We start from the raw sequence: 24,055 nt of genomic DNA on the forward strand, positions 1-24,055 counted from the left end.
AGACTAAAATTATTAATATAATTAAATAACATAATTACAGAAAGCAAACTCTGGCATTGGAAACACTTTTTAAAAATAATTTTAATATAGATATCAGAGAAAAGTGCAGTGTAGTAAAACTACTAGAAGTATTTCTTCTTTCCAAAAAGTTAGTGAAGTAATTATAACTAAGTAAATGTAGCTAGTTACTACTCTGACTTTAATGTGACATAATAAATTATTGTCTTTTATTAATATTGAAAAGATACAGAATTTAGCATGTATAATTACAGTGTAACACAGTTTTAGTCCAAAAACTCTTCATTAGGCAGAAAACTAACTGTTCCCACTGTGAAACATGGCGGTGGCAGAATCATGTTGAGGGCATGTGTTTCTTTAGTAGGGGCAGAGCTGAACCGCGCAGTTTAAAGTATTAATTCAGAAAGGTATAATAACAGATTTCAGATTTTATTTGAATAACATTGTGAACATTATGCATCATTTGCTGTCACTTGACAGTTAATATTTTCTTTTGGTTGGATATATAAAATCTGTTTGTGTTTGCAATGGGCCAAAATGTGGAAAACATCACAAAGTTTGTAGGCAATTGAAGACCTCTGTTACTGAGAGGAAATATAGTTTTTAAATATTATATTCTATGAATAATGTGATTAAAATAAACAGTATACAAACCTTTTGCTCCCCTGCTACTATAGAAAAAGTTTTATATTTACAAGCACAAAGAAAAGTACTGATAGACATGTTGTAATGCTATTTTCAACCACCAGGTGGCACCAAAGAGCCAACGGTTAAGCAGGTTCAGAACTTTTTCATAAAGTAAAAGGTGCAGAAGATGTTATTGGTGTCAAATGTTGCATCAAACGGTTCCTGCCTTTTACTGAGAGATTACCAACTAGCCAACATGGCTGCGTGTGCAAAAATAAAAACCTCTAAATAACTGGTTATTCCCCTCCTTATAGTGTTTGTAATAGTTAGCAATAAATGGCTGTGGAAGAATTTTGTCCAACTTGAAATAATTCACAACAACACAGCTCAGTAGGAGTGAAGTGTTGACTTTGAATAGGACATCCCCAAAACTATAATTAGCTAAAGTAAAAACTAGGGAACCCTGAATCAAAATTTTATTTTAAAATATGTTCAATAATCCACCAGTGGAACTAGTACTTAAAAAAAAAATCAATATTAAGTAATTGACTTTAACCAAGCTCCTACATCTTGTTGAAAAGTTACTTGCAACTTAGCTTTGACTTATTTCAAGTGTATTAGCACTAGAAACTTGATCAAAATGTTAAGATTTTGTGTTTTTGCAGTGTTGAGGTCAATCCTGTGACAAATTAATGCTATAAGGAATTGAATTAAAAACAGGAAAAAAAATATACATTTCAAATGTTTTTATTAAAGTTGCATAAAAGAGTAACAAAATCGGGCAAAAAACAAAACCTGTTGTTGATATCGCTACATTTGTTTTTCTAATCATTGTCAAAAAAAACAAAGCAAAACACCTCCACCGTTACTCCGTCCTGCATGGTTTAGCTCTTGTATTTAGCATCAATGATAATCACTTGACATTTTTTTATTTATTTATTTTTTTTGCAATTTTCCCCAACAGTAAAAAAAAAAACAAAAACAGACATATCAATAACAGTCTAAGAAGATATATATAATATATAATCCAAAACCTGAATTTAGAAACAAAAATCCACTCAGCTACTGATTGAAGTTGCCTAAAACAATCCGACCAATCAGAGAAACCGCCGGGAGCTCAGTCTGGAGACGCCACAGATAAAGGCAAAAGCAATCGCACCAGAAAAATGCATCTGAATGGATTTTTTTGTTCAACTAAATGTTGTTTCAAGGCTTGGCATCAAGAGGTGCGATGATCGAGATAAAAACAGACCAGACTTAAACAGGTCCGTGTGAAAAGCATTGCTTATCTAAACAGAGTCGCTTTATAAAGGCCTAAGTATTAAACACTCACTTCTAATAAGAAAAAGAAAACATTTCAAAACAAGGAGCGATAGATGAGAGATTCTCCACAGGAAGCAGAGCGTCTTACAAAAGAGTTTAACTTTACATTTATTCGTGTTACAACCACAAACCTCAGAGTTTAAACAGGATTTCATTTGATAAACTCAAAGTAGTGGATAATTGCAAAGTGGGAAGAAAATGATTTGGATATCTACAAATAAAATCTCAAAAGTGTGGAATGCATCTGTTGTCAGCCCAAAATAAAATCCCATTCATCTCACAGAGCTCTGTCATCTGAAAATAGAAACTTACAAAAATCTAAACACTTAAAATTCACACAGCAGTACCTGATGCTCAAATCTGACTTTTTTTTTTTTTTTTTTTCCTAAAATCAGATTTTAGTTTGTTTTATGTGGATGTTCATACTACTAATTAAATGCAACTGCAATCAGACTTTTGGGTACAATCCCAAAGCCACACAGCATTTAAATGTTTATGGAAATAGCAACGGATGGAGCCACCAATGAAAGTTATTGAGTAATAAGAGTCAGTATCGTTACAAGATCACAACAAGACAAAGGAATCTAATAAAAAGAAAGCCAAGTGTCATCACGCTTAGCGTCGGCCATTGAAAGTTGGATAAAATTTGATATCACTGTTCAGACTGCAAACGCTTTGAAAACTGATGGAGATGCGGTTAATGTGGCGTTCCAGTTAGCTGGGAACTCTCAGCTGGGTTTGACGTCAAACCAAAGCAAACAGCCGTCTAGTTCAGATGCCGTAATTTCAACATGGTGGCGCCCAAACATCATTTTAAGCTTTACTTTCCAAAAGCAAACTCCACTTCTGATTTGTTCAGTTTAAAGCTACATTGAATTCAGATGCACACGTAGATGTGTGTCTTGTTAAATAAAAATGTTTCCACCACAGATTACTGCTGTTGAGGTGAGAGGCGGCCATATTGCAACAGGAAGTACACTGTACAAGTCTTAACTGGGGGTAGTGAAGTTGCTCCCAGTTTCCCAGAGGGAAATCCAATTTCAGAGGGTGTTCTGACTGTGGAAGCTGGAATTTCCCAGTTCAGAGTACAACTGGTACGCAGCATCAGTACCACTTATGGAAGAGGCACAAATCAAATTTGTAAGTGGGCCATGGTAGCTCTGTAGGAGCTGCAGAGGTCCACAGCTCAGGTGGTAGAATATGTTGACTGGAAAACTATAAACCAGGCCTTTATTAGGATGATGCACCAAGAAACCACCAGAAGTCCAATTAGTCTCTGCTACCCATGTAGCAGAGACAGGAAACGCATGGAAGAAGATGAAGACATCTAAACTTTAAAAGTAGTTGTCCAAAGCAGATTTCCTTCCAGTTCATAATTATGCAACACTTTGTTAATCTACGACATAAAATCCCTACAAACTACAGTGAAATTTCTGGTTGTAAAAGTCATAAAATGTGAAAAATTTCAACCCATTTTTGCAAGGCAGAGTAGAGCTGCTCAGCAACAAAGAAAACTGAAGTACTCCTGTTTCTTTTCTTCTTTTTTTTGGTTTGTGTAACATAAATTATACCTAAGGCAACATCTGTTTTTTTTGTTTTGTTTTTTTAAAGAAAGGAGATGGAGTAGATGAAGGGAAAAGGCTGAGAAATGGATCAAATGTAGGAAGGAGTGAAATGAGAGAGCAGCAGTCTGAAAATGGGCCGTAGTAAAGAGAGAAAGGCAGACGGTAAAATGCCGGTAAATGTCGGCGCAGACGAACTGCAACATGCTGATCTGATTGGTCGGCGATCAGAAACAGATGGCTTATTCTTTGAGATGATTGGCAGGTGCCATGAGAAGAGAAGGGTAAAAAACAAAATGGCTTAAAGATGAGAGGAGAAGTGACTGCTCTGTTCAGAACAATGTGATGTCAGGGTGCTGTGGTTTTAAAAAAGGCAGCTTTTTACAGGGTTCCCTCTTTACGACTGTCAGGGTGTGTATGACAACAAGGAATAAAAAAGGATCCAGTCCTTTACCAAAAAAAGTCTGTCCTACGTAACAGCAGAATATACAGGCCCAAAAACGCTCCTTACAGATGTTGCTGTACATTATGTAGCAACATACACTAATAGCAACACAGACGTACATGTGTATGTGCAGGCTGGATTAAACCAAAATTCACATTCAGCCTTTAAAAAAAAAGAGAAGAAAAAAAAAACCCACTTCTGGTCTAGCTTCAAATAAAAACAAAAACATTTATTTGAAGGTCTAAAACTGGCCTTGCAGCCAGACGGCTGACCAGTGAGTCTTTCTAAAGGTTCAATCACTATTTCCAGGCATCAAAGTTTCCTCTTCACTGTACTAAAGATAGATTTACACGACACTTTGTGGTCAGAGGTTCAGATTTTCTTCCCCCAAAAATGACACAGTGCTGGGTTTATGAAAAGAGCATATATCATCATATAATAGAGCCAGAAAACCCTAAGAAACATACACACCTCATCCAAGTCTTTTCTTTAAACAAAAAGACTCTTTTGAGTCACGCCTACTGAAACAGGAAGGCACTACCATATATAGATAACTACGTAAAGTCTGAAAATCTCTCATGGTAATCACAGAACTACATTTTTAACAATTATGTGGAGAAGGATAGCAGGAGTTATAGATTTTCAAATGTGTTGCCCTAAAAAACAACCGGAGTTAAAGCGATCAGGAGACGAAAAGCAGGGAGTCAACAGCCAGACCGAGGTGATGGCTGTTTGTGAGCATAAATTTTATCCTGTAAGAAAATTCTGGTTTTTTTTTTCATTAATTAGCAGGATTTTGTTTGATTTATCATTTATAAGTCAAGTGAAGGAGAACAGATGAAGTATCTCTATCAACAATCGAGATACTAATTAATGATCTGATGTGTAATGATGGCAGAATGTGCCACGTGTTCTATGACTTTGTATTTTTATGATGTAAAGCACTTTGAAATGCCTTGTTGCTGAAATGTGCTATACAAATAACATTTGGTTAGATTTTTTTATTTGATCTCAGCTCCCTTCTTCTAGCCACAACAAGCATAGCTTAAGATAGATTTTTTTTTCCTGACCTACATCTTTACTTAAAGATGTTGGTCAAAACTGGAACAGTAATTGTACTGGTTCAGATTTTTATCCCAAGTTCTCCACTGTAGTTAATTACAGGAAGACTTTCTGACAGAGCTTTTAAATCCCCCTGAAGTCTGCTGGTTTGTTAGATCTCCAATCTCTTGGATATTTAATTTTCCATGCTGGAAAGAGAAACATATAAATTCTCGCTTTATGAACCCAAATTTTACTCTCTTCAGCAACTTTAAGCTGCTTTACATTTCCTCTTCCTGTCACTTTTCATTTTATTTTACTTTTTTTTTTTTTTTTTTTACATATTTCTCAATTTTAGTCATGAAATGAATCCAACTATTCTGAGCTGTGAGTCTGGACACAGATGAAGTTGCTAACATGATGGTATATGCCCTTTAGGAGACACCAAAAAAGTCTTTTTGCAGCACTGCCTGTGCTTAGGCGGCAGAAACAGAACCCCAAAAATATTATTATTAAAAAAGATTAAGTGAAGTGATGATCTCCCTCAAACAGAACCAGGAGAGGGAAAAAATCTCAAACAAGTTAAAATATTCACATAATCTCGCTGGTGGAGGCTGAAGAATTTGCCCATGTTTCATCCGCAGTTTTCACTCCGTTTCGTATTTTACATGTTCTTCCCCGCTTTTACAGTAATTATGGGACTCTGCTCCTCCTCAGACAGATGGGAAGGTGGGAGGAAGAGGAGGAAGATTAGGAAGAGAAGAGTAGAGTAACGGCAGGACAGGAGACAATAGGGGAGAGGAGAGATGAGCCGCAAGGCGAGTTGCTCATTTCTGCTGATGAAAGAAGTCCAGATCCATCACGGTACACGCAAAAAACAAAGACCGAGACAACTACGATCAGAAGCAATTCTGACATTTTATGACCTTCAACGGAGGCGGAAGAAGACCTTAAATAAAAAACGAGGGTCGTGGAAGGAAGACGAGACGGAGGGGAAAACGTGGGGAAAGTTTGGACGCCATCATTTCTTCTGAGGCGTAGAGAGCTTCTGCATTCCTCTGATCTTGTCAAGCAGCTCTGAGATGAAATCCTGCAGGGCGACAAGGAGAACAGGACTCACAGGGCGTGAACTTAAACAGGAAATGGAGAGAAAACACAGGAGAGAATCAAGCTGCTTTACCTCAGTGGGTTTAAAACAGTCAACCAGCAAGTCCTGTAACACAGAGAAACGTCACACGAGTGGAAAGGTTGTTTTTGTTTGTTTTTTAGCGTGTAAATCTGCAGGTTTTCCTCACCTTGACCCTGGCTGCTCGCTCAACGTCACTGGGCATGTCCAGCAGTTCATCCACGTCGATCTCCAGCTCTGGGATGGCTTCCTCCTGCAGCAACCAAAACAATATGGAGACGGCAATGAGCAACAAACTGGCTGCTCTGTCAGAGCGGAGTGATGCCCACTGTTAACACTAGAGGGCAGCGAACATCCACTGAGGAAAAACAGAGGAGACAAAGAGATCCACCATGCCTTCTGAATGTTTAGAAGAGGAAAAACCACCAGTTCGGCATAAGATAATTATTACTTTTGTATATTTCCGATGCAGACAGGAAGTGACTGCATCAGACTTTCAAATTACACAGTTTTTAAAACCAGAAAACACCTCTTTTTAAAAATGAATCATATACATTTCTACCATCTATAGCCAGGCCTCAAATGTATGAAAAATTAAAACATACTGTGACCCAATAAGGAGCAAAATTAGGCCTGTAACCATAACAAACATAGCTGGACAATAAATTATTCTAGAAATTGTTGCAATAACTATAATATTGTCTGTTTGATACTATTTTCAACTAATAAAATGATAGTAAAGTTGCATATAAAAGCAAGTTAAACCTTTCAAATATCAAAAAACTTTAAACTAGAACTGGAAAACATTTTAAAGATCCAAAATAAACAAACAAACTGAAACAACAATTAAAACAGATTCTTAAGTCTGTAAAAAATTGTTTTTAAAAAAAATAATAGTCATTCAGCTTAGACAGGGAAAACAGGCAAAAGTGGCAGGTTGTGCAAACCAACTACTTTGTTCTGGGTGTCGCAGAATGCCGGCGTTTCAGTGATATTAGAGAGGTGCATCCCTTTAACAACTCATTTTAATTTATCATGAAATTGATAGATTTATTGTTTATTGTGAAAGGTGGAACTCGATTAAACTTTTTAATTCAGTTAATTTTGAGGTAATTAATTAAAAATTATTCAAATCAAAAGCAATTTATTGACAAAAAAAGCAGCATTTTCAATTGGAAAAACCTTTTCTGCTGCTAAATTATTGAATAAAAAGACATATTAAGGTGAACAGCAAAGATATTGTTTTCTACTTATTCTGTTGTCCACCCATCAGATTAGTGTAAAGGGCTGTTTCACCCATTTAACTTACACATTTATCACCTGCTTTCCAAACAGTGCTTGAATTCAGGTAATTTTAGGCTGCGTTCACACCAGGCCTGTTGTTTAGTTCGCTTTAGTTGAACTGTTTATTTGCATAGAAAGTTCGGTTCATTTAGGTAGGTGTGAACGGACAATCGGACTCTGATGCGAACCAAATAAATCCAACTCTGGTCCGACTAAAAACCTTGGTTCGGTTCAAGTGAACTCTGGTGCGGTTTGAGACCTCTCCAAAAGCAGGAAGAGGACTACAACGCAGGGCATTCTGGGTAAATACAACCAAAACAAACACACATAAACAGAGAAATGGCTTGTGGTTCTTTGCTAAAACCAAAAGAGAAATCCTACAACCACTAAAATCTGACGCCACTCCATTTTTGTTTACATTTCATAAAGAGGGACGCTGCGCTCAGTGTCTTCTTCAGAGGTTTTTGTCGTTGGTGCCGCGCCCCCACAGGTGAGGAGAGGAACAGGTTTTTCAACTCAGCACGGTGTGAAAGCGAACCACAGCAACTGAAAACGTAACAAATGTTGCAACTTTGGCTCCCAATCAAGCCAAATCTATCAGGTGTGAAGATGGATAAACCACCCAACATGAAGTCAGAGAAAATGTACAGAAAGCAGAAAATGGCGGCAGCAGCGAGTCCACCTTTTGTGTGCTTCCATTGTCATAATCCTGGTTCTCCATCTTTCTAAGATGCACACTGGCTCAGTTTGCTTTCTGTCAAAGCGGTACAACACAACCCCCCCACCCCAGAAAACCCAGCAGACACATTCATACCAGCCCTCATTTCCTGCTCTTTTCAGCTGAATTGCTACCCTACACTCATGATGTTCTCCAGGAATCTCGCCGTCGCTCCGGTCCTCCCCCTCGGTTAGAGTTGCCCACACCAGCTGTCTCTGCACCTGCCCGCCTAAAGCCCCGGCTATCTCGCCACACAAACACGGCATCCAGAAGCAGCCGACAGCGAGGCGCAGCATGCCGAGTCTGCACATTCAAGTGTCAGATTAACCCAGCAATCTAGATTTTTTTCTTTCCCTCCTTTTTTTTTTTTGCAGTGAAAACTCGCACACTTCTTCCTCTTTTCCAGCGTGAGGCTTAAGGAATTATAAAATGAGCTAAATAAGTCTGAGCTGGAGAGTGTGTGTGTTTAATCCTGCACAAGGCGGCCTGGGTGTGTGAGATAGAGACTGGAAGTGACAGACGGACGTCGTGTCAGCAGAGCGGCGCATGCAGACTTCATGTAAGCATCAAAGTAGGCATTAACACAGAGAAACGTACACTGATGCACAAACTAGGGCTGGCGATTAATCTGGTTTTTTGACAAAAAAATACAAAAAAATTTGAGAAAAAAAAAGAAGGATTTGATCAAAATGTTTTTGATAAAAACATTTGGTGAAAAATCTGGACTTTTCGCCGATGCGTTCATTGTGTTTCCAAAATTCAGAGTGATGTCATCGCCAGCAGGGCGGCCATCTTGTTTTTCCATTTATTTGGACATTGAATTCAGGTCAAATCTATGACGAAATGTAAGAGTCTGGCCAAGACTTTTTAATTTTTTTTTTTTACAAAAATAAAGTCATAATGTTACAAAAATACAGTTGTAGTAATCTGAGAATAAAGTCATGTGACAATAAAACTAAAATAATGAGAATAAAGTCTCTATATTACAAGAATACAGTCATAATATTAGGAGAATGAAGTTGTAATTTTATGAAAACTCCACTTTTTAGAGAATATTTTCTGCCATTTAATTTCTTATTTTTACAAAAGCCACATCGCTCAGCCTTGGCGCCAACGAGGCCTTTCACAAAAACAAATTTTGCTGGATGATAAATTGTCCCAGAAATTATCGCGATAATCGATAATATTGTTTTGACACCATTTTGAAGTCATTCTTAAAGATCAATAAACTTTAAATGTAACACTGGAGCTAGAAAACATTTTAAATGTCTAAAATAAACAAAACAACAGAAAAAAAAACCCAATAAAATTAATTATAAAATCTTCCAAAAAATGAGCACCAGTCTGAAGAGTTCAGTCATCCAGTTTTTGGTAAATTACTGAGCTTGTTTCAGTTTATCATGCGATTAGTCGATTTATTGTGACAGGCCTGTTGCTAGCCCTGAGCTAGCTGAAGTCTGACACAAAGAAGGATCTGCCCAACACGTGGTCTCCATGCACGTCGAACAGCTAAAAACGAACCACAAACTGAGCAGAAACAAGGATGCCAACAATCCAGCAGACATGCAACAAGAACAAATCACAAGTTCTGGCCAGTTAACAGATTAAATATGACGCAGCCTCGTAGACAGTGATTTAACAGGCGGTGTTAATCTGTGGAGCGGAGGGGGAAGGGAACGCCGAGAGGAAGGAAGGTAAAAGGTTAAGGAGCGCGCAGAGCTGAGCGGAGCGCTCCGAGAGAGCGAGGGAAGGAGGAGAGAGAGGGACGCGCTGTGGAGGGGGGAGGCCGGAAGACAGGCTTCAGAGAGGAGACACAAAGAAAGCTGGGAATCACGAGGGACGATTTCCAAAACAATCCTCCAGACTGACTGACTGCGAGTCTGAACTGCTGTCTGTAGATGAGTCCTGGAATGAAAACCGGCCGCAGGACACTGGCAGGCCGGGGTGTGGATCAACTCAGAGAATAACGATGAAAAGGTCGGCTTTATGCTGAAATACCTGCAGAAAATCACATAAAATGTGCTTTCTTTCAACCTTTGATGGCGGCCACAGAAGAGGAGAAAGACTTCATAAAACAGAAGCAAAAGTTTGAGGCCATTTTTATTTCACCCGTCCAGGAACAGTGGGGCAAATTAAATTTTTACCTCAGTAATAAACAACTAGGGCGGAAACGATTAATCAGGTAACTAGACCATACAGACTCAAAAATGTGGAACTGCTGAAAGAACAACACGCTCAGAGCAGCATTTAAGCCAAAACTGTTAAAAAATGTAAAAAATTTGCATTTAAGATAAAACCCCCCACAATTGTCTATGAATCCATTTCACCCAAAACTCTTCATCTAACTTAGTTTTCATGTCACCTGGTTCAAATTATGTAAAAATAAATCTAACAAACACCTTTTTCTGACCAATCATTCATTATTTCACCCAAAAACAGTCAACATTTCAGTCCTACACAAGCAGAAACGGTTGATCTAGTGTAAATCGGAATGCTGCTGCTGCACTTTAGACAATAAAATGTTTATTTTCTTATTCTAAAAAAGGATATTTATCATTTATTAATATTGCATAAAAATGGCTTACATGGTTAAATGAAAAATTTAGTTTGAGCTGTTTTTCTTCAACCAATTCTTCTGATTACTAATGAGAATAAATGATGCAGCTCTAGAAACAACCAGTCTGGTTAAATAGAAGCTCATTTAACTAATTCGTCCCATAAAAACAGCAGAATCAGATGCTGTAGAAGCCGATTCTTTAATAAATCCCCTTTTGGCTATTTTTTCCTGATTTGTTGAACGTATCTGTTGGGATAAAAACTGGCTGCTACCACAAAAGGTTTTCCTCTCCTTTAAGTCGAATGAAATGTATTTTTAAATGACGCACAGATTCTCTCTTTTTAAACAAATGTATATACATTCTGTGGTGAAAATGAGGGAGCATCGCTTCGGGCTTTTCAAATTTAAGAAATACTTTATTAACCCCAAAGGGAAATGAAGTGATTCAAATTCTTCACATGATGGCCAAACTTTAGTGCCCAGTTGTCGTCACATCTGTTTGGCCACATAAAAATATAAACTAAGAAACCCTATTTTCTTTAAAAGCGGAGCAGCCATGTCTTATTTATTGCCACCCGAGTTAGTAGAAAGTTTAATATTGATTTCTAATTTCCACTTAGTGGCAGCATCAGTGCTCCGTGTTGTCTCTGGTTATTGGGTCGTCTCTTTTCTTCGCTCTCAGATTTAATTCCTCAAACAGTTTGACTGTAACTCCGCCTCATCCTCTCCATGTTCTCGAAACGTGAGGATTTAAACCTCTGAATCCTCTCCGTTTCTTTTAAGAGTCAGCCGCGCAGATTTTCCTCACTAATCTGCTGAAAACGTCCGCAGCTTTCAACGGATTAAATGTTTGCAGCCTCATGACGCATTCTGGTAAAATCTTACAACAGATCTGAGTCCATTTAGGACTTTTTTTTAACTGTTCGCCACCACAGGATGACACACAGAGAGAGAGATGGACTCCAAACCGAACGAGGGCAGCCTGACCGTCTGTGCATGGTGACCTTCACCCTGAATGCTGCAACCAGACTCTTGCACCTTAGTAAGCAACACAAGTGACACATTTATGATGTAATAAGGTCCTTGGAGAACAACAGTAAAATCCACTTTGATTTCTGGAAACAAAAAGACACTGGAGAAGCAGTTTCTCCAACTGGGCTGACTTGATTTATTCTTTCGGATTTGAATAAAACTTCTAAACACTTAAAGTTTTTAAATTAATTCAAGACATTTGAGGCATTAATTTAAGGATGCAACCACATAGTAAGTGGTTGATTTAAAAAGTTATCACATGAGCCACATCCCAGCTTCATGCAAATTAAATCCTTTACATTTTCACTTCTGGATTCCTTCAGGGCGCCGAACCTTTTCACTCAGCGAGCTTTGAAATTAAACGCTGCTGCATCTGGGAAAACACTTGATCTGTTGGACGGTTAAGTCGCTCATCCTTTAATAACTTCACGAATGCACATCTGGATAATCCTAACTATTGAGTTTATATTCTGCCTGTTTAAGAAGCAACAGAAAGGAGGGAAAGCATCCATTTTCTTCAGCAGTCACTGGACTAAAAACCAACTTATACCTTCCTCTGTCACTGAAAACATACAGAGGAATGTGATTCTTAGGCTGCGTGAGCCAAAATTTGATTCTTGACAAGCAGAGCTGCTGATAAGTGGCCATCTATGCCTTCCCAGTATTAACTGTGACCCCTTGCTGCTCTGAGTAAAGAGCAGACCTTTAAGTAGGTCAGATGTGGCCACCCACAAGGACTACACATCCTGTTTCTGATTCATTTGATACGACCTGCGAGTCGACACAGAAAGAAACCGCTCTGTTGTGTAGAACGTGTATAAAAACACAGATTGAGTTTACAGAAGAGCTGTTAGACGGATGATGAATAGCCACTTTGGCTGCTCTGCTGCCTCAGTAACAAACTGGGATAAAAATAACCAACTACAGGATGGCTAAATGCCCGTTGTGCAACAAAACACAAGCCGTCCTCTGGCTGAGCGCGAAACGGGGACAAACACGAGCGAAAGGGGAAGAAAGCTGGAAGCAAAGCAGCGACGCAGGAAAACAGCCGAGTGCCGCTAAACAATAAGATTTCACTTTAATTGCCCTGGACGGCTGTTAGAAATCTGAACTTTTAAAAACTGCTTGTTGACATTATTTAAATGTACAAACAGGAAACTCAGAAGAGGAAGGTTTTAAACACATAATGTGCAAAGTTTCACTTCTATTTTGAGCAGCTCTGATTATTCAGGCGGTGTTTGTGAGCGCGGCGCATTAAAACTACAGCCCAGAGCTGTTTGCCTTGGCACAATGAAGCAGGTACACATTATGTTTGGACGGCAGATGAACACACACCGACACTCTGCACCTAATACGCACAAATATAAGGCCGATTTACAGCTATCTGACTCCAGCTCTGCAACTAAGCTGCTTATGATGATTAGGAAACATCTTAAAACTCTGAATTGTGCAAGTCGGACAATTTTTCAGGCTAAAGGGAAAAATTGTGCAATGATTGCGGCTCCGACTGGGGCTAAAAAAGCACCTAAAGCAGGTCGAGCAACAAATCTTCATGCATGAGCAGAGACTTATTGAGCAACCACAGATGTGCAATAAAACAGAATTCAGCAAAAATACAAACAAATAATGGTGAGCAGGGTAAGTGTTTCTTCACAGTGCTCGGCGTCATCTTCTGACAGCGAAGTTAAGCCAACTTTCCTTCATAAGGAAGCAGTTGAAACATGGTTGCTGCTGAGCTGACAGGCGAGTAATGGGAATCTGGGAGATTTATGTTCGTCTCACAAAGCCACACTACTCTTTTAATTTGTTTTTGCTCATTAGTTAAGCAGATTTTCTGGAAGTTTTTCAAATTTTCTTTGATTTTTCTCTCAATTTTTGCTAAATCGTGAAGAAAAATGACAAAGAATAAAGGAAGAAGTTTCAGGCGATCTATTTTAAGCCGTATTTCAAAATTGAGATGAAATCCTGAAGCTCACATGTTAAACCATCTTTAGCAATTAACTGAGCCAAAACCATTTGCCCCTGGTCATCAGTGGCCAAGCTAATTAGCCTGAGCATTCATGACAGGCTATGCTAGCTGTAGCTTTGCAGAGTGCTGTCAATCTTAGCGATGACTGACAGCACTAAGACCCGCCTCCTGGCTCTGATTGGCTGTTTCAAGATAGCACAGTTGGGAGGAGGCAAAGGAGCTTGACCTTCAACAATTATGTTAAAAAATAATTTGTTACCCTGAAGCTTTAATATTTGCAGAGCCTGAAAAAACCTTAATCAAAGCCAGTTTAAAATAAAATTAAATTGGGATAATTTGAAGCTAATTATAAACCGCTGAAGAGCGCTGCGTCGCAATAATCAGGAAGAAGATGGCTGAACTGAGATCGATCCAGCTTCCTGTCTCGTTTTCTCTCTGCTCTGTCGCTTTGTTAGCCTTCCCCTGTAGCTGGCTCGTCCAGATCCCCCTCGCCGCTCATGAGAGGCGCAGATAGATAGAGGCAGTCACCGGGAGGTCAACAGGGGTCCAGGGATTAGCAGTGCTCTGTGTCAGTCATCGCCTGCTGCTTTCCATCCCTCGTATCTCTTTCTGCCGCATACACACTTCATCAGGAATCTGCAGGGCTCATCGGAGCGACCCGTTCCTGTCTGCCCTCCTCTGAGGACCTGAGCAGCTACTTCCTGTCGGGGAACAGGACCTTGGAAGATAAGTGGGGAAGTGAAATGATATTGTTTGGCTGTATATGCTAGAGGCGAGACCCGACTAAACGACATTAGTCATATTGTATGCTTATGTGTCTCGGTAATTAATCTGAGTGGCGGCTGGCATTACACGGCGCCTTCAGCCATAAACCACAGTGATCAGCAGCCAATGGACTTAATCCAGCCCAACATCTTGTGTTTGAGGGGAACCTCTGGCTGCTGCAGGCTGCTAATCTTCATCTCTGCTGCCCGTCTAATCAGCTGGATGTACTTCCTCACAGGAAGACTATGATGTCCTGTTTTGAATCATATGAAAAGCAGACAGAAAGAGCAGCAGGCCAGGCAGATTTACCGGAGCAGCCTCTGTGACCAGCTTACAGCACAAACAGAAGCTGGAAAATAGCATGTCCTTCATTTAGTCGGCACTAATTCCTTCGTTCTTTCTAACCTTGACATTAAGATTTTTCTGTTGTTTCACTGAAGACAATTATTTAAAGCTTGTTAGAATAAAAACAGGAAATTTATTGCCTTTATCTAACGTCCTACAAGTGTTTTTATCTGTATGGACGATGAAATGAAGACTTTTCATAGCGTGAAGATGAAGCAGATAAACTCAGTCTGATGACAGGATGCTGGACACGGCTCCAAATGAAACCCACGGCACTTTGAACTAAATGTTACACAGACAAAGAACGTACAGCATGTTAGGGTCATCGTAGATAGAAAAATAAAAAAAGGAGGAGCAAATTTCTGCCAAAAAACTCAGACATTTCTAGAAAAAAGGAAGGACATTTCTGAGCTCCAAATGTTGAAAATTTGCAAGAAAAACTGAGAAATTGAGATCTCAGAAATTTTCTAAAAAAGGAAACAAGCTAATTTTCTGGTTTCGACTTTTGAAACTCACAAAGGTCCTTTGAGTATTTTGGGTAGAAATTTTTTATTTTTCTGTCTACAATGACCCTAATATGCCACAGGACTTATGCAACCCGAGGTTACACCATAGGATCAACAAAAATTAAATTTCTAAGTTCTTTGTAAAAATGTCCTTTGTAAAACATCTGCGTATCTACGAGTCGTGTTCATATCAGAAGATAGAGGGACCAAAACCAAGTAGTGACGCTCTGGATCTGAGAAATCAGTGAAATATGGATCATAAACATTAAAAAGTTGATTCTGGCCCAAAATGAGGCTCCTCCATAGAGTGGCAGATGAGCAACAGATCCACAGTCATGAAGGTACTGCTTACAGACCATCTGCACTTTAGAGTTTGGTAGCAACAGGTTAAAACGGCACCAGAACCTTTTCTGTTCTGGTATGAGCTGAACTGTGGTGCTAAAACTGTAGAGAAGCTAAAACCAGGTTTAATGAAAAACACGTAGATTTTTGTAGAGGCTGAAGGGAAGGGGTGTAAGAACACAGCCTGGTGGTGCTCCATTTCTGATTTAGTTTTAACGTAAACCTTGATATCCCCTGATAGAAACTCTCATTCCCCTTAAAAATGACAGGCTTAACCAAAGATTTACATACATGATACTTAGAAATAGTTTTATGACTGCTTCAAATGTCCTCCAGGAGAAAGAGCTTTTGTGCCTCTTTTCTGCCAGTAAAAATCTTTTTCTATCAGTTCTTGGTCTACTTATAAGATGCAGCATATTAGGGTCACGTTTACAACAACAATAGATCTCTTTCCTCCTTATGCGAACTTGTCTTGACGCAGAAAAGAGTTTTGGAAAAGCATTCAAAATACCGACTCAAAAGCAGAGACTGGTTGAGGTAAACTTCAATAATTGGATGTTCTGGACCTGAGATTTGCAGAAATAAGTTGAAAATGTTTGTGAAAAGTCGTGATGGAAGATCACAACCATGCCGGATATGAAACTAGAACTGCTGGTTTTCCTCCAGACTCTGGTTTTCCTCAGCGTTTCCCTTTTAGCTGCAGCCCTGCTGGACCTGAAGAGATGGAGTTGGTGAGAGACTGAACGTTGTTCTTTGTGCTGTCAAAATTACAATAAAACACATTCAGGTCACTGGTGAATTGGTTCTTATGGAGGTGGAACAGGATTTTCTCACTTTTTTGTCTCTCAAGACTCTTGGCGGCTGAAACTGGGTCATCGTTCCCACTAATTCCTCCTTTGCTTTTTTTTCCACATATTGTTTACATATTTTCTCTGTTTTGCCCCCATCCTTTTGTCGGGTGAACAGCACAGGTTTTACTGCTGTCACTTGTGTTTTTGCTGAAATCAAAATATTTGAAATCAATATATTTGTCACTCCTATGTGGAGGATAAAATCAGCATAAAGGGAACAACCAGAAGCTCCAAGTTGCTTATATATAAATGTGTCCTTGTGCTGAGTCAGTCATTTCTGACTTTTTGGGAAACGGGCTGCAGGTAATCCAAACAAAGCCTCACATGAAACCGGCTAACGCTGATTTAATAAGGGCGCTGAAGATGTGCTGTACTTGTACAATCACAAAACTAACAGAAGCAGTGATTTAATGAAAAACACAGTGACAGGAAGACATCTTGGTAAGGGGAAAACCCAGAGTCACTGATAAGAGATGAACTGACCTCACTGATAACAAGCAACACTGTCCTCCATCTGATGAGTTCAGTTCAGTAAACATAACATTTACAGTATTTGCCAAAGCAAAATGATTTACTGTCCTAGAAATTATTCAGATAAACAATAATATTATTTTGAGACCATTTTCAACTAATAATTTCTCAAAATATCGGCTTATCAACATTAAAGGAGAACATCCAAATGAAAGTGATTGCTCTCATTTTAATTTATCAGTTGTTTGCTTTATGTATTGCTTATTGTGACAGGCTACTGCAGACGTCTATGCAGCAGCTTCTCTGCTAAGATGCTGGTCCCTCTGGGAGGTAACAACCCGCCTTAGGTAAACTGGTACTGCTTTGGCAACCGTGCAGCGCTGCTGCCAGGGCTGGAGACCTGCTGTAATGGCTTCCAACAAGAGCAAGAAAGCAAGAATCAGACGAACAGAAGCAGAAATTTGAGAACGACAGAGATAAATATGAGCTCATTCCCTAAAAATAGAGATTTGTCTGATTTCTGATGATCAGTTTTGATAAAGCTTTAGCATGTCCTATTAGCGAATAGCCCCTGTAAACATCATTCGTTTTGCATATTCTCATCCTTACTGGGTCAGCAGGATTCTAGGAAAACATGGAATTAAAATTAAAACAGTGGTTATGATTTACTCAGACTGGCACAAACTCATGTCTTCTGGCAGATCACTCTTTTTCTCCAACAACATTCAGGTACAAAACAAACAAAAGGGCAAAATGGCTGGGCGATACGGCTTAAAAATAAAATCTCACGTTATTTTATATCAAATGTGATTTCTGATTTAAAAAAATTTTCCGCACTTTTCTTCCTTCCTTAAAAAAGACAAATGACACTAAATATCTTTAAAAATTAGGTTTTATTTCAATAACTCCATCTGCGAGTTCTCCTGAATTCAAAGTTGAAATAAATAGAAACATGTCAAACAATACTGCAGTTTAAGAGAGGATTATTTAAAACCACTCTGGAAAGCCAAGAGGTGCATCGATTGGGGGGGAAAAAATCCAGATATTCTCAAAATTAAAGCTTCAAAAACTGAATGAATGAATTTTATTTTAATTCATACAATAAATTTATCATCCAGCTCTAGTAAATAGTTTTGTTTATGTTTGATGTAGGTACATTTCACAAAGAAATGCTCTGAATCAGGATTATGCTGCTTCTTCAGCATTCCCTTCTGCAGCCAATATTCTCCTAGACGCTAGGGGGCAGCGTAGGGCACCTACAGCACTCATACAACACTACACCACGTTTCCAAGTAAAAAACAGAGTGGCTAGTAGCAACACCAGTGAGCTTGTTGGTATTTGCGAACATCTGTCATGACGTTTTTCTGTCCGCATCGTTAGAAAATTTCAAAGCTGTGCGGTGCAGGAAAATTGCTCTGCACAGAAGGCTGTTTGTCAGTGAAATGACATAATTTGGCCATGCCAGGCTTAAAGCTGAAACGCAACAGAAAAGTTGTGTTTCCTCCAACTGAACTCTTACTATTGATTTTTCTCTCAGTAACCGCCTCTACAGTGAAGAGTGTTGCTGTTACCGTGATCTAGTTGGGCTGTGGTTTGAAATCGTCAAGCAACATTTGAGTTTCCTATCATTGGTCAAAGTCTATTGAATGAAGCAATTCAGTGAGATTTCTTGGCAGAATTCATCTTAAAGTCTAACGACGATTAATCAGTTCTTCAGCCAAGAAGAACTAACGGTTTAATCAGTTCTTGGCTGATTGCATTGTCATGTCAAATCCCAACACTGGGGTGAAAATAACGTGACTGTTTGGTCATGCAGCATTAATAAAGCTGTCCTGAAACAGAGGAACACTGGTAATTTAACTACAGTAACGTGACAATGTAGAAGTTATAGTCAAACTGCTGCAGGCAAAACAGATTCATCTCTACCATCAGATCTGTCCCAGAGAGTATTTGCATTGCTACATGTAGAGCACAGGAACTGATAAGTGCCTCTGCACGACTTCCTCTTATAGCAACCAACTTATTTGCTGATAAGTTCAGGAAACCTTCAGCCTCAGCTGCACAGAAACTCCCCGTCTGCAGCAACACCGGCCGACATGTCACATCCTCCTGCTGATGTCTTCAACTACGCTCTGCCAACTGCAGTATTGATTATCATTCAGCATGGCGTCGGGACTCAATTTAATTGACTTGGCTGTGCTGGTTACCATGCAGAGTCACATGAACGATGGCATCTGCTCTGATTTGAAACAGCGGAGAAACAGGAGTCTGAACAAAGCTCAACAATCAAAGGTTTGATTTGTAAAGCAGTGCTCCAGTGAAGCGATGCATTGGAAGAAGATCAAGAAAAAAGTGAAAAGCTTTCAAAGTGGAAATAGTTCATCCTGTTCAGATTGTTTCTTTACACAGCAATAACAACATCTTATGAAGAAGCTAATGTATTCAGCTTCTCTTAGTAAAAAATACTTCGTATTTGAGAACTTCCTCTCTGATGAATTGTTTTGGGAAAGCCTTTAAACGTTTTACATTTTGTCACATTACAACCAAACACTGGATGTACGTGAAGGTTTATTTGGATTTAAGATGATTGCACAACTCTGTGTTGGTCTGAGTTGTGAAGTGGAAGGAAAGTGAGTTTTTTGGCAGAGTTGTCTCTATAAGCTTTCCATAACCAGAGACTACAATAATGCCTACTTTCTTTGAAAAACATTCATTTTCCAGTCACAGATTCTCAATTGGTTTCATTTCCATTTGCAAAATTATTTGTCTTTCTCGTGTTTTTCTCTTTCTACCAAAATCTGGATGACAAAAAGTCTTCAGTCTGGTTCATTGGTCTCAACTAACTCCTATTTTGGAAGACAATTGTATTTACAGAGGCTTCAGTGTCTATTTTATCTGTTGTTTTGGGTATTTTGCTTACTTATTTTGGGTACTTAAAATGTCTTCCAGTTTCAGTGGTAAATGTTCATTAGAAATTAAAAGTTTGTTGATTTTTGAGAGGGTGTAGATGCATAATCATCCCATTACCATTGTATTACTTAAAAATGGTCTCAAAATAACAATATTACCATTTATCGCAATAACATCTGGATTGGTTTATCATCCAGGAACATTTGTTAGGTTATATAACCATCACACAACACATTATTTTAAAAAATCAGATGGGAAAAGTGAACTTTCAGCCTCAGTTTCCTGTTGAGGACAGGAAGCACAAACGATTCGTAGTAATTGTCATGTTGTGTGGTTGTGAGTGGTGAGGGAGATGCCGGTGAAACCAGGTAGTCATGATGAAAATTATGATTTAATGACGAACCAGGAGAACAACTCAAAATCCAAAAATCACTGGCAGCACAGGGTACAGAAACAGACGTTAGACGAGGACCCGACAAGAGACAAAGACAACAGGTGGGTTTAAATACAAGGGAGGTGAACAAGGGAACGAGACACACCTGGGAACAATCAACGTGGAAACGCAGAGACAGAGACTCACAGGGAAACAGGATAACAAATAAACATGGAAACTACTCAAAAATAAACAGAAAACTTCAGATCCTGACAGTAATACTGTTTACTGAAAAACATGAGCGAGACAAAGAGACGTTATGCACATGCAGAAGAGACAATGCCACTGGAACTGGACGGAAAGAGGAGATTACCTGCAGATTACAGTACAACTGCATACAAACAAGGATTACTGCAGATTATCATTATGTCACTGTTGGCAAGAACCACAAACACAACAAGTAGCTTAACGTGTTCATTTAGCCTCGTCACTCTTTAAAAACACTGCTTCCTTTTATTCTGAAAATGTTTAGCAGGAAAGGAGGCCAGGGAAGATGGGAATGTTTCTCCCATCAGTTGGTAAATGAGGAATATCCTGAGTAACCTTTATTCAGTATTATTGAGATTTAATCCTTGTGGATTTGAATCGGGAACAGAGGACATATTTGTTCATACAGGTCAGCTATCAGAGCAGTTTCTGACCTCCTAAACCTTTGCAACACAGCGGATAATCTGACCCGCTAATGCACTGTTTGTTTTATATTTAGCCAATAAGTGGAAGATTTCAGTAGATTACAGTGAGTGAATGAATTTAGGTTTTTTTTGTATAATTGAAACATGTAATTAAAAGATTATTTCAGACAACAAAGGTGAAACTTTCAATTGATAATTGCATAATTTTTTACCTTTTACATATATCAGACAGACTAAAGCTGTGAATTTTTATTGACATTTTTCCCTCTGGCTCAATCCCTGTGCAGAAGCTAATTATTTTCTGGTAATTTTTTTTTCCCTGCATGTATTTAAAGAGTCAAAAAACCAAAACCTGCTCACTGCTGTGCAAATTTTAAGCCAATCTTCTGGTCATACATGACCCTGAAGCAGGATGCATCACTTACTTTATCAAACATAAAATGAAAAACAGTCAAAAGAAGACTAATTGTTTTCTTAGGGGAGCTTAGCGCTTATTAAGCTAAGTGTTATTTTACTAACAGACATTGAATGTAGGCTACTTATTTTGGCTCATAAGACCCAAACACAAAAATAGAAAAGTTTGAGAAAACCTACATGCACCCTAAGACTCCATGTAGAAATAAAACATTAAACACACTCAAACTTTAACAGAGTGTGCTTTTTATGTCACTTCTAGCTTTCTTGTAAGAAAAATGAGCATGCTGAGAGCTTTTAGTGATTTAAAACAAGTTTTAAAACTGATTGGTTGATTTTTGAAACCTGAGACATCATGCATGACGATTAAAATAATTGTACAAGTTTGGTTGTACAGATTGGACAGATTCCTCTCATGGATATTCAGATGTCAGACAGGAAACATCGGAAAGCCTCTCGAGACCAAACATAAGTTCAGAGTAAACAAACGTGGCCGACAAGAGGGAGATCGTTTCTGAACTATATTTAACAGAGAACAAACGATACAAAGACATCTGTGACTTTCTACTGCACCACGGCAGTTGTTTTGTCTTCTGTACTGGGGATTCCCGTCCATGTTTCTGTCGCCTCGCTTTCTGATTGGCTACACGGCGCGATCAATAGGCTATGTGATTGATTATTCTTGGAGAACACCAAGGACGCTGCAGGATCAGGCCAAAACAATCCAATATTCTAGATTTTAGATTGCCGGGGTCACAACGTCCTTCCAAGCGGACCAGATCGTTCTCAACACAGGAATATCTCTTCAGATCATCTCAGAGTCATCACAAAGAGATTGCCGGATGAAGAACAAGGCTTTAGGTAACTATCCTCAAAGTCAACCAGTCTAACCAGGATTATTAGGAGACTTTACAAATCCGGGTTTACTCCAGAAAAGTTCAGCAGAAGTTCTTGGAATTGGTTCTATGCGCTTCCAGAATGGGGAACGTTGTGTGGAATTGTGACTCCCTGCTGCTGTTTCCGGAACGTTCTCAGAGATGAATAGTTGTTGGAAAGATCATCTACTCTCTGAGAAGTGAGTAGGCCATCATAATAAAACTTTTGTTAAGATCTGGCAGCCTTGTTTGGGCGCCATGCCGGTGCCTCTATTAGATTCTGCATAGTCATGTGAAAAGGCTGCTACATTTCACAAACGGTCAGTCGCCGTTTTATTTTTGGGTCAAGGAGGGACATTGACATCTTTCTGATGTTTGGTTAATGTTCTACAGACTTAAAACCCTTTAAATAAAATATATCTATTAAAAACAGTCTAACCATGATGCACAACAGTGAGATTGATCAAAAATCAGCAACTCATTGGTTACAATAATGATTGCTCCACTCCTCACTTCACACCTACTCGCCAACTCGGCTGTGGACTTGATACCACTGGGAGTTTCCAAAGCAGGAAAACTTTAGCTTTTGCTGATATAACTCACACCAAGGAGTCAATAAGGAGCGTTTCACAGACGAATCAGGGCAGCTCCTTTTAAATACATCTAGTATTTTAAAATGACCACCAAACACTACACCCATGTTGCTTTTTTTGCTGTAAATATTTTACGTCTCACCGATTCCAGAGAGGCTTGTACGTCTTCTTAATGATGACGCATTAAATCCTTTTAGGAAGCGCTCTCATGCAGTATAAAACTAGCTCTCAGAAAGATACAAGCAGAACAAAGTCAGAGACTGAATAAAGCCGTAACCTGAAAAGCTCCACTGCTGACAGCTTGACTGATGTCGGCTGTGATGTTCCTCCTGGGAAAGAAATGCTCTGCTGAGTGGATCGGTGTTACCCGCCGGACCGAACGGCTGGCAGAGGGAGTCCAGACTTATGATCCCTGCCTCCTGAAACACGCTTTATTGTTTTCAGACGGTTAAAAACAGAGAGGCCAATAAACACGGCAACAGAGCCGCTCATCTGTCTTCTACAAGTACTTTAAAGAGACAACACCCTGGAGCCACTTAGGGTTTTAATACACGCCTGCGTATCACACCACATCACCATTATACTGCCTTTGAAAAGCCTCATCAAGGGGCTCAGAAACTCTTACTCAACGGCTGGAGAAAATAGCATTTATAGTTTTAACTGAATAATAATTTAATAATTACAAACAGAACTTTGCTGAGGACACAGAAAACACTTCAAACTAGAATGATTCAGTATAATTAGCCAGAAGAACGAGGGGTTTCTTAACATTCATTATGTTCGTGAATGACAATACATCGTAACACTGACTAAAATAACACACGCTGCCTATAAGTACTTACCAGAAAGGATCTGATCAATAGTTTTTCTCAGGTCGATAAACATGTCATCACTTGCTCTCCATAAACCAACCTACAGAGTCTTGGAAATGTATTCATATCCCTTAAACTTTTCCACAGGTTTCCACATTACCACCAAAAACTTCAACACACTGGAATCAATGGGACGGTGCGTCTGTGAGAGTTAGTTTTGCTCTAAGACTTTCCTTATGTCTCGTAATTTAATGGCAAGACAAAAGGCGGTTGTACTAAACTCAGAGACTTACTGTATTTATGATGTTCAACCTATTTTTTCACCTAAAGAAAAAAGAGATATTGTGAAGTATTTACAAGTAGTTGCAGCAGTTGGTGGTAAAAGTTGTGTCCAAACTCCTCA

The 24,055-nt window shown here is 39.0% G+C and overlaps 1 protein-coding gene across 1 annotated transcript in view; it reads right to left on the reverse strand.

The window, feature by feature from the left end:
- Nucleotides 1–1,379: 1,379 nt before the first annotated feature.
- ppp1r14bb (protein phosphatase 1, regulatory (inhibitor) subunit 14Bb) overlaps nucleotides 1,380–24,055 on the reverse strand; it is a 32,261-nt gene continuing 9,585 nt past the window's right edge. The window contains exons 2-4 of the mRNA XM_007575241.2: nucleotides 6,312–6,395; nucleotides 6,197–6,229; nucleotides 1,380–6,106 (exon numbers count right to left, since the gene is read on the reverse strand). Coding sequence (XP_007575303.1) covers nucleotides 6,038–6,106; nucleotides 6,197–6,229; nucleotides 6,312–6,395 — 186 coding nt within the window. The 3' untranslated portion in view covers nucleotides 1,380–6,037. The remainder of the gene's footprint in view (nucleotides 6,107–6,196; nucleotides 6,230–6,311; nucleotides 6,396–24,055) is intronic.

Source organism: Poecilia formosa, unplaced genomic scaffold (genome assembly GCF_000485575.1).
Source record: "Poecilia formosa unplaced genomic scaffold, Poecilia_formosa-5.1.2 Scaffold373, whole genome shotgun sequence".
Taxonomy (NCBI): Eukaryota; Metazoa; Chordata; class Actinopteri; order Cyprinodontiformes; family Poeciliidae; genus Poecilia; species Poecilia formosa.